Here is a 12,511-nt window from a genome sequence, read left to right on the forward strand (position 1 = left end):
CGGATATATAAAGGGCGAGTTTGTTATTCACGAGGCTAAATTTTTAGAGAACGTTACAACATTTGACCACTTGTCAAAAAAGAATTACCACCCCTAGACGATACAACAATTTAGAAATTTTAATACGTTTTTGTTTTTCCGAAATGGAGCATTACTCGCCTCACTTGTGGGATTATAACGGGTATGTTGTTGATGGGCCGTTACTCTTTACATTCAGTAGAGCTTTACCATTCTTATTTTTAAAAGCCCAATAGGCCCAAAACTGAGAGGTGTAAGTAAGCCCAATTGTTTTGTGGACCATTAGCTTTTGATTGGATGGTTTACATATATAACCACTTTTAGGACTATTATTTAGAATATTAACCAATTCTTGAAAAAAAAACCCTCTATATTGGCCTTATGTGGTGCGAATATAAATTAATTGGGACTAATAAATGAGTATCGTACACCAGGTGAAAAGAAGTGTTACATTGAGTGACGAGATGATGAAGTAGCGCTTATAACATATATATAAGGTAGGTGTTTGGCTAAGCATTTTTTTTAGCTTATCTACGCGTTTGATAAATAAAAAAAAAGAAAAATTCTTTTACTATTTTATCCCTAATTTGAAATATTTTGACATACAATATAAAACCAACATATATAATTGAAGTAGAGAAACATTATTCAATCTCACTCCTAACAAACCAAAACCAAAATTTAATTTCTGCCTCTGAAATTAAATATTCTTGACTATATAGTATAAAAATAGAGAAAAGTGAAAGATTTTTTTGTCAAGAATTAATTTTCATGGATTGCTGCAATTTTGCAAATAGGACATGAATTTTTATGCATAAGCCATTTCTTTATGCACTCAATGTGATGGTAGTGTCCACATTCTAGTTTTCCAATTTCATCATCAACTTTGTATCCTTCCTGCAAAGATAATATTGTTGATATTAGTAATATTTTGTTATTTTGTGCTAAAAATTTTCAAGGAAAGATAAAAGGCGGTTCGATGTACTAAATTCTTGCTTTTTATGTGGGATCGGGGAAGGTTAGACTTTATTGGATCTGTTGTACGTAATCTTATCTTGTATTTTTGGAAGATGTTGCATTTTTTTTTAAAAAAGCAGAATCGTACACTGAGCTCTAATTATACGCAGAGTCTAGAAAAGAAGGACTAACTAGGTCAACTATACACTACTTACCTTACATTAAACTCTTGTTATGTGCGGAGTTTAGAGGTAAGGATGAACCATATACAAGTTTTTTCTATGCAGCCTCACCTTGCGTTTAAGTAAAAGACTATTTCCATGGCTTTAACTAATGACCTTCTAGTCACACGACGAAAATATTTATCATTACGTAAAAGAAAAAAAGAAGGTACCCTAATACACTAAGCTCCTGCTATGCACGAGATTCCAAGAAAGGCCAGACTATATATGTCAGGTCTAATTTATGCAACCTTACTTTGCATACGTGCAAGAGACTATTTCCTCAACTCGAACACACACCTTGACCTCCTAGTCACGTGACGTCAACTCTTTATCTCTCAAATAAAACATGAAAAATAAATAAATAGAAGTGTAGTAGTGAACTCACTTGGCAAATGGTACATTTCCAACTTTTTTCAGTAGATATTAGCATTGAATATGAGTCAATTGTTGAGAGCTTAAACTTTCTTATATATTCAACTATCTTCTCTTCTTCTAAACCTGTTCCCACATAGCCAATTTTATCACTTAGTTCAACCAATTGCTGCAAAAAAAAAAAGTATATTGTAAAGAGAAATTAACTTTTATATATATATATCGTCGATGTAAAGAATTTTTACACTATCAGTATATTTAAAAGACGAACCTCATATGACATATCATCTACATCTAGTCTCCAAGATCCATATTGATCATCCCCTTCTACATCTCTAGCATATTGCAAGTTGTGTCTGAGGATCATAATCTACAACAATAATGAAAAATGCTCAAGATAGTAAATAACGACAGGACTGGAGCAAACATCAGGTGCGGATAAGTTTTTTTTAACTTACATGAGGACGATGATGAGAACGAGGGCAATGATGTCTTGTATTAGACGTATGAGACCTAGAAATTGCTTCACCATTCGTTGCTCTCCTCGCGATACGAGGGTGCTATTCGATTGCATTAATCCAAAATAAAACACAATTTAGTAAGATTCTATTGGTGAATTGTGACATTGAGATGAACTTAATCATACAATAACAGAGGAGTTTAATGGAACAAAAAAATATTATGAGTTCAATCCTAAAACTGAAATCCATGTAGTAAAGCAATATGGTCTTACTAGATGTAACGTTGTTCCGAGTCTTCAAAAATGTCATCAGATTATCTAAAAGTAATGTATTTTTAAAGGATCTGGATGTAGTGTATATGTTACAAGTTCATGATCATACCTTATATATGTGTTAAAAAATTCACCAAATAAATACAAATAGTCGATTCCGAATCCAATAAATCAAATGGGGTCTAGTAGAATTTCAAATTCGAATTCATAAAGTTCAAATTCTGAACCACACTCTGATTGTGAGTTGTGACTTATGATATTCCTGTGACCAGAAATATCAGGGGAGACAAATGGCAATAATCTCACTCTTTTTAATAGGGTTCTGTTTGTCTAAACAAATCACAATTTACAATATGTAAAATAAACAAAGTTAAGTTTTATGTACTAACGATATAAATAAAAGCACTTGCACAATCAAGCCATTTAAAAGGTAACTAGAAATAACTCTATTACTATTAAATAAGTGAATTTTTTTCCACTATTGGTCTCTCTCGCCCGTTTTTAGCCTTGGACGAAATTCACTGCCTGATTGGGCTACATTCTCAAATTACTCGACTCATAGGCAACCGATAGGTTCCGGGCTTAACGGGGTCTCTCCCCCTTTTCAAGGAATTTGAACCCCATCTCTTTCTGCCTCAAAATAAGTGTTTCTTTTTTTTTAAAAAAAAATATTGTCCCAAAATAAGTGTTATTTAAATATTCGAGACAAAAATAGTAATCGTTTCCAACTATACCCTTGTATTAAAAAACTTCCTAACACTGCTCAATTCTCAAGAAACATCTAATAAATAGTTGTAACTCACCCAACTATACCTTCTATTTGTTGTTTTTCTTAACGGTCTTGAAACGAACAAAAACGACACTATTTTAAAACGAAAAAAAGTACATTACACTAATCAGTATATATAATTTAAATCCATCATAAAAGGCCATTACCTCTCTATCATTTGATCTTGTTTGTGGCTTAGGAGCAACAACAAAAGCAGAACAATTCTCAAAAAACCATCAAACTAAATTGTACCTAATATTTATTGTTTTTCTAACTTAATAGTCCTGAAACGAACTAAAACGACACTTATTCTGAAATGAAGAACATACGTGACACTAATTAGTATATATAACTTAAATCCATCATAAAAGACCATTACCTCTCTATTATTTGATCTTGATTTTTTCCTAGGAGCAACATCAAAAGCAAAACAATTCTCAAAAAACACCTACTAATAAATAGTTGTAACTTACTAAACTATACCTCATATTCATTGTTAGCAATACTTATTTTGAAACGAAGCAAGTAAATCACACTGATCAATATATATAACTTAAATCCATTATAAATTGTCATTTACCTCTCTATTATTTGAGCTTGTTTTTGGCCTAGAAGCAAACATCATAAGCAAAACAATTCTCAAAAAACATATACTAATAAATAGTTGTAAATTACTAAACTCTACCTCATATTCATTGTTAGCGACACTTATTTTGAAACGAAAAAAGTAAAATCACACTGATCAGTATACATAACTTAAATCCATTATAAATTGTCATTTACCTCTCTATTATTTGATCTTGTTTTTGGCCTAGGAGCAACATCATAAGCAGAACCAATACCAGGAGGAGCACAACAAACAACATTAGTTGAATTCCTAGTACTTGTTGACAATGTTGTAATCTTTTTTCTTCTATTTTTCCTCATTTGCTTACTACTACTCTCCCATTGTGCTGCTGATCTAATAACTTCCGGTGTCGACGCGCCTGGTGAGTTTAATTTTCCCTTACATCCTAGCCCTCTAAAGCTCATAGACATAAAATTTTTCTTGTTTTTGGATACATTTGAGTCATTTGTGTTGGAAAATTGATAATTAGGGGTAGAATGAGTGTTGTTTTTTGGATTTTTGAATCTTGAATATTGATGTTCAATTGTTGATATTGGCATTGTGTTAAAGAAATAATGAAATTTAGAGAGATCACAAAGTAGTAGAAGAAGAAGAGAACAAATGAATTATTGTATCAAAGGATTTTTTGTTCATTTGTATATGGTTTTGAAATATTTGAAATTTGGTCCCTCCCTTTGTCCTATTAGGGAGTTTTTGGTCGGTCAGCTGTTTAGTAAATGATCGTCGTTTTATTTTATTTTATTGTAAATTATGATGATCTAACAATTTTATTGAATGAGGATATATTAGATCGCAGATTTTATATACGTTAGATGACAGTTTAATATTTTGTTCATTAAAATTTAAAAATATGAATAAAATCTAAATCGTTAACCTAAAGATCATTTGCATAAATGATCGTCCAATTAATGTGAAGGCATTCATAGTCGTTAGATGACAATCTATATGAAGATTACTATAAGTTAACATTTCGCTCTAACAGCTAAAAACATCATACTCAAAGAAAAGAGGTTTATTTTTGTAAATAATAAATATCGTCACATAAATTGGGATGAAGAAATAAATATATATGTAACTGTTGATTTTTATTGAAAGATGTTTTTTCATATTTTGGATCTGTTGGAAGGTGGCAAAATTATTGATTTTTTCAAAATACAGTTGTTTTCTGTCTTTTTCTTTGTGATGTTTTTAAGTTGCAAACAAAATACTTGGTGTCTTATTATTAGTACTTTATTTTGTAAATATTCCTTTTGTACTTTTTACCTTCCCTTTTACCTTTTCTAATAATTATAATTTCTTTGAGAAACATTTTGTCTAAGCCTTTAGGTAAATTTGAATTCTGGGGGAAATAAAAAGTTATTTACCTATACAATATTAATAATAATAAGAATAATAAATTAATAGTTTTCACTACTAAAAGATCACTCTTTTGGCTTTCGAAAATGTTTAATGACTATTTTCATAGATTTTTTGATTGAATCGATGAGAACATAAAAAAATAGTTATGTTTTCATAAAAAAAAGAGAAGATTTTTCCTCACTATTTTCACTGTATTCTATGTATTTTTTCAATGAGTTGGTTAGGTAGAAAAGTCATATTTCATAGTTTTAATTTTTTGCGTGACGGATTCAGAATTTCCATTTAGGGGTTTGAAAAAAAAAAGAGCAATACTTACGATTTGAACTTACAACTTCTAGGTGTATTTCGAATTCCTTAATCATTAAGCCAACCTCTAATCTTACATTTGAAAAGTTCAAAATCAATACATAAACATAAAAATTCTTTAAAATACCTACAAATATATAATATAATTTTTTACCGAGAAGGTTCAGGTGAACTTCTTTAACTACCTCTAGATCCGCCCCTGAATGGTATCTGATAATAAATATTTTATAAAACTTGCATAAATTAGCTCGACCATCATGATTATAAAAGAAATGAACCTATTGTTATATTTTCTTTACCCTTTTGGCTTTGCTGTCAACAACTTTAATCAATTTAGTCAGTGTTCAGTACTATTTTGGAGTTGAATTCATAATTATAATAACTTTCAGGTCATTCACTCCTTTCTATGAGCTAACATCATTTGAGCATGGTTAAAAATCCACCAATCATATAGTTTGTAAAAAAAAAAAAATACACACCTTTATATCGTGACGGACCTAGAATATTTCTTTAGAGATTCTAAAAATAAAAATATAAATGTATGAATAAGTTTTTATAAATGGAAACCTTAAATTTGTGGATTTAAATTTATACTTTTAGCACATTTTTTAAAATAAAAAAGACTAAAAAATGAAAAAAGGACTTGCCACTGAACGCTCAGCTTATTCTTGTTATTGGAGGGGTTCAATATATATATATTGAAATGCAAAAAGAATTACTATATATATACCCTGTAAATTTTTTTCGAGGGGGGTTTGGGTGAACCCTCTGGAGACCACGTGGGTCCGCCCCTACCTTTATATATTCAGTTAGTGAGGTTCGAAAAGAGTGATATATACGCGATTATATTTTAAAGAAAAAACAATAGTGAGAAGCTAATGTACTCCCTTCATTTTAGTTTGTTTGTCTTATTTTCATTTCAATACACTTAAAAAATAACTTGTCTTTCCTTTCCTAACTATATTTTAATTTCAAATTTTCACATTACATGTTTAAGATCATAAGTTTAAAGCACATTTTAATACAATTTGCATATATATCTTTAGTTTAAGACCACAAATTTTAAAAATATATATTTTATTTTCTAAAAATTTGCGTCAAGTTTAAATTAGACGAACAAATAAAATGAAGGGAGTAAATCTTTTTTCTTATTTTATTATGTTTACGATTTCAAAGAATGATAGTTAGGATTTCACAACTTTCCCCTCATTTCGCGCCTAGGGTATTATTGCTTTCTTCGGGGTGGGGTGGGGTGGGTGGGGTGTTTCAAAGTGGATATTCGTGGTTGTAAACATAATAAAATAAGAAAAAAGTTACTGACCCAGAACCACGAATATCCACTTTGAAACCCAGCGAAAAAGAAAACTGTGAAACCCTAGCCGCGAAATGAGGGAGAAGGGTGAAATCGTTTCTGGAAAATGAGGGGAAAAAGAGTAATTAAGATTTAGGGATTTAGTCTATGTGGCAGTGGAACCCTGTTGGCGTGCAATGTGGTAGTGGAACCCTATTGACGTGCAATTTGGCATCCACATGGCATTTAACAACTTTTGTTAATAAGAAAGACACTTTTGACCTAATAGTTTGAGGGAAAGGGTAATTTTGAGCCGAAATATAGTTTCTGGGTAAATATAAGCTATTTCAAATAATTTAAGAGTATTTTTTACTTTTTTTTTTAGTTTATGTGACAGTGAAACCCTATTGGCGTGTAACGCGACATCCATGCGGCATCCACATGACATTTAACAACTTCCGTTAATAAGAAGGGAACTTTTGACCCAATAGTTTGACAGGAAGGGTAGTTTTGAGCCGAAATATAGTTTAACGTAAATATGAGCTATTTCGAATAGTTTAAGAATATTTTGACCCTTTTCCGCATATTCAATAGAATTTCTCGAGGTTTGAGGAGTAAAATTGTGTATCTGTAGCTTTGGTTCAATGAAATTTATCTATTATCGGTATGTAAATATGCTAATTAAATCATTATAGAACCATTAAGATATTGATTTATCGATTATTTGTTTATCGGTAATTGATCATTTTTGTTCGACTATCACGAAAAAATCACTTATAAATAAGATGACAAATCAAATAAACTTGAAAATAACTTAGAAACAAGATGACAAATCAAATAAACTATGCACATGAATTAAGAGAGGGGTTAAAACATTCCTTAACTAAGATGACTCTATATTCGAGGGGACTCGAACCGAAACCTCTTAGTTAAGGATGAAGGGGTATTTATCACTTCACCACAACCCTTATTGGTTGCGCACACATACTTCGTTTTGAATTTGGACAAAGTTTTGTTTAACCCTTAATTTATTTTAGATTGTTCGCGTAAAAAAACTTTTTAAAATGACCTTTTACTTTAAAAATTAATTGTTCAAGTTAGTCATACAGTATTAGGTAAATTGTCGGATAATCGTATATTAGTAGATAGGGGGTGTTCACGGGATGATTTGGATCGGTTATTGATCAAAACTAAAATCAAACCAACTTAATCGGTTTTAAAATTATCAAAACCAAACCAAACCAAATATAGTATATATTTATCGATTTGGTTGTTATTAATTTTGGTTCGGTTTGATTTGGTTATTCGGTTATTAACCATAGACAAAAATAAAAGAAACAACTCATTCAAAACATAAAAAAAGTGACAACAATTCATTTTAAATCGAAAATAGTTAGAATGACTAACATTATAGAACTTTCAATAATTGAATTTACTCTTACTAAAGCTTCAAAAATCATTATTTTGGCGTAGAAGAAAGAGAAAGTGATATTTTCAATCTCATAAAGAATTAATCATAGACACATTCATATACATAAAACCAATAAGATAAATATTCTCACCTTGGACATTTTTTCTTTCATAAATTATAAATACATTTTGATTAAAACACATATAAGATCTTTAAAATTGTTTATAAAAATAATATTATGTATGTATATTAATAAAATATATGTATATAAATTATTGGTTCGGTTGGTTATTTATTCAATTTTTTCCGAACAAAACCATAACCAATCCATATACTATCGATTTTTAAAAATCTAAAACCAAACCACACCTAACCCAAATAAAAATCGGTTAAGTTAGTCGTCTTGGTTCAGCTTTTCAGTTTGGATCGATTTTTATCCAAACCGTGAACACCCCTATTAGTAGATATTTCAAGTGTTGGTACCTTCTTTAAAATGAAAATAGAAATCTTTTACTTGTTATTTGAATATTTTAAAAGATTTATCTGTTAGAATCTTTTTTAAAAATCAAGCGAAACTTTGTTATTCGAATGTGAAAAAAGAAAAGTGTTTAAACGCTTCAAAATTGTCTTCTTTCGAATGGTAAGTAAAAACTGCGCTTCATAATAGGCCATGTTAGGATGTTTATTAAACGTAATTAAAATTTACATATTTTTATAAATTTAAATTATATTGATTTTGTCAACGTCAAACTCCAAATAATTTTTACGTATCTAAATGAGGATTAAATCACTATTTCTTTGAACAAATAACTCAACAATAAACTAATTGAATTAATAAATAATATTAGATCAATTCTTGAAAATTATGAATTCATATGCATCATGATTTTGAGAATAAATATACTCACCTGCATTTTTAAAAAATAATATACTTTATAAAATAAACAGATTTTGAACGCTTGACTAACCGGAATGATGATATCTAGTTTTATGTTAGGCTTTGCATCTAATTAAGGGGAACTTTCACATATAGCAAACATAAAAATTCATATTTGTATACAATAGCAAAGTTTGCATAATTGCATTCCATAGTAAACATATAAATGTATAATTCGCTATACATATACAATTGAAGCGAATTGTATAAAACGATGTGTATAAAACGAGAAAGAGTAAGAGACTCGAGCAGAGAATTGTATAAAACGAGAAAGAGAAAGAGACTTGAGCGAAAAATTGTATAAAACGAATTGTATAATTATAAGTGTATAAAACGATTATATACAATTTGAATTTTTATAAAATGAGAAAGAGAGAAAGGCAAAAGAGACTTGGGCAGGGAATATACAATTGAATCGAATTGTATAAAACGAGAAAGAGAGAAATTATATACAATTTGAATTTGTATAAAACGAGAAAGAGAGAAAAACAAAGGAAACTGGGCAGAGGAGTATTTTTATTGTATAATTATAAGTGTATATGACGAAAATATATGTATGTGTATGTGTATATACAATTTTCTCTCGCTTTATACAAACAGAAACACAATTTATACATTTCGTTTCTGTTTGTATAAGCAAGAGAGGTAAGGGTGACAAGCGAGATTAGGGAGAGTGGCGAGCGTGATCTGAGAGAGGGGAACAAAAATATATGTATTTATACAATTTTCTCTCGCTTTATACAAATAGAAACAAATTTTATACACTTGTGTTTGTATAAAAGTGAAAGGAAGCGAGCGAGAGAGGAGAGTGGCGAGCGAGAGTTTGAAGACTCGCAAACAGTTTGCTGCGGGATACAATTAAATTAAAGGATAATTATAGCAATTAATTTGATTTATTAATTTGTCATTATATACAATTTTCTGTATAATTAAAGTGGTGAACCTATAATTAGGATTTACTAGATTTAATGGGCTTTGCATTGTGGAAACGACTTCAAAAGAATAATAATTGATATTATAAAGTTAATAGTTATACATAATTATAATATATTTATATATATTTAATTAAAAGTTATTGAGTTCAACTCAATTTTAATCAAACATGGTGATTCGGTCTTGTACGTACATTCATGACGTGTCACTAAATCAATGGTCATACAATATGGGTTGAGATTCACAAGATAAGAAGAAAATAATAAGAATTAAAAAAAAAGAAGAGTTTTTTTAAATTTTTTTTATATATATATATATATATATGAATACCAAAATAAATAATAAATGTGAAAAAAATCCAAAGTCAGAAGATTTCTGGAATTAATTATTTTTGTTTATCCTTTTCTGGAAAATTGCATAATATCTGAGTCAATTTTGATGATGTTTGTAGGCCATGTTGAGCCATAGACTACATATGTATTTAGTTGTGTCAAATATATCTTAAAAAATGGTAATTCAAATTTTCAGTAATATTAGTGGCAAGTTATGATTTTTGCTAAGAGAATTCAGACTATAAAAAGTAAATATACGATGAAGTTAAAGAATATTATTCAATAAATATAGGGAAAATTGTATTTAATAGCAAATTAATAACCTAAAATAAATGGAGTAGCTATTGTTTAATTTAATTGTGCCCCATAGCAAACGTTTGCCAAAGTTTGCCAGTCGCCTCTCTCCCAAAATTCTCGCTCGCCATCTCCCGTTCTCGCTCGCCACTCTCCCTCTGCTCGTCTCTCTCGCTTTATATACACATGCAAAAATATATATATCTTCGTGTTATACACTTAATAATACAATTTACAAACATTTTACTTCGATTCAATTGTATACAAGTGCAAATTTTATACAAATATTGTAGCGAAAAAGGCCAGCGAATTATACAATTGCGAATTATACAATTACAATGAAATACAATTTTCTCTTGCTTTATACAACAGAAGTGTATAAATTGTGTTTCTATTTTTGTACAAAGCGAGAGAAAAACATATATCATCTTTCTATACACTTATAATTATACAATATACAAACATTTTACTTCGATTCAATTGTGTGCAAAGCAAATTTTATACACATATTGCAGCGAAATAGGCCAGCGAATTATACAATTGCGCATTATACAATTGCAGTGAAATAGGCCAGCGAATTATACAATTGCAGCGAAATAGGCTAGCGAATTATATAATTTAGGCCAGCGAATCATACAATTGTATATGTATAGCGAGGCCAGCGAATTATACAATTTAGGCCAGCGAATTATACAGTTATATGTTTGCTATGGAGCGCAATTATGCAAACTTTGCTATAGCATACAAATATGAATTTTTTGTTTGCTATATGTGAAAGTTGCCCAATAATATATATACATTAAAAAAAATTGACCTATATATATAAGTATAATTTTTCGATGAAAAATAAAAAAAATATTAATTCCACCTGATCAGTAGATTCAACGTGCAATTTAAATAACTCAAATATAATTCAAATTTTAAATCCGGATCGATAGAGCAAAATTTTTTAGTGTGAAATACAAGATTTAAAGGTATGAAGAAGAACATATTGCAAAGATCTTTGTAATGTTGGAAGTATACAACATATGAACCCTACTTTTGTTGGATTTTTTGTGCCCATATCTTGTTTTTTTTTCTGTTATCCATTGAGATTTTCCATGTTATAAGTGTCAGTAAATTAAAAAATAATAATACAAAATTAACTAACACTACAATGATTGATTATGGGAAATAAGTTCCTTTTATTTCTATGTCCACCATCCATGTTTGCATTTTTCTTAACCTAGATAGATTTATTTCTTTTCTTGCAACAAGTGTGTTTTGTTTTGCATGGACATGAAAAGTACTATAATATGCGTTCTCTGTGAGTTCAATTCGATCTATTTTTTTCTCACTTAAATTGTACACGTAAAAAAGGATAGTTTAGAATACAAAACACGAGTCCGGGGAAGGGCCTCCCATCAAGGAATATGAAATCGTGCACAATATACTTTGACGCAAGCAATAATTCTATTGTTGCTTTAAATATTTCTTTTTCGAACTGTACATGTATATATATATATATATGAAAAGAATGGATATATATAAAAGGTATAAACTTATTTTGAATTTGATATATTTAAATTTTGAATTTACCACTGAATAGTACAATATTATATATTATATAGAGCTTAATTATATGTCTCTTTCTTTCAAGCATATAGCTAGATTTCTTTCTATTTTTGCAAGAAGTGTGTTTTGTTTTGCATGGACATGAAAAGTACAAGGGAGAATGTGATGTGTTACGTGACTTCAACTGAATTCATTGCTTTAATTATTGTTTTTCCTTCAATTTTTACACAAATAAAAAAGGGATATTTTCGTGCACGAAATATAATGTGTTCACATAGGGTTATCGAAAAGGCTAGTTGCATCACTCCAATAAAGTGTGATGTAGACCGTCTATATATCCAGACTCAAACATCAATAATCGATTTACCGTTCAAACTCATAATTTATAGGTGA

General features: G+C 29.5%; 1 protein-coding gene across 1 annotated transcript; it reads right to left on the minus strand.

The window, feature by feature from the left end:
* Window positions 1–622: 622 nt before the first annotated feature.
* Window positions 623–4,319, minus strand: LOC107019861 (probable E3 ubiquitin-protein ligase ZFP1). The gene is made up of 5 exons (XM_015220225.2): window positions 3,857–4,319; window positions 2,030–2,131; window positions 1,843–1,941; window positions 1,585–1,740; window positions 623–915 (listed from the first exon to the last, which is right to left on the minus strand). The coding sequence occupies exons 1-5, from the start codon at window positions 4,238–4,240 to the stop codon at window positions 781–783; spliced, it is 876 nt and encodes a 291-aa protein (XP_015075711.1). The 5' UTR covers window positions 4,241–4,319; the 3' UTR covers window positions 623–780.
* Window positions 4,320–12,511: the final 8,192 nt, after the last annotated feature.

Source organism: Solanum pennellii, chromosome 5 (assembly GCF_001406875.1).
Source record: "Solanum pennellii chromosome 5, SPENNV200".
In the NCBI taxonomy this organism is placed as follows: Eukaryota; Viridiplantae; Streptophyta; class Magnoliopsida; order Solanales; family Solanaceae; genus Solanum; species Solanum pennellii.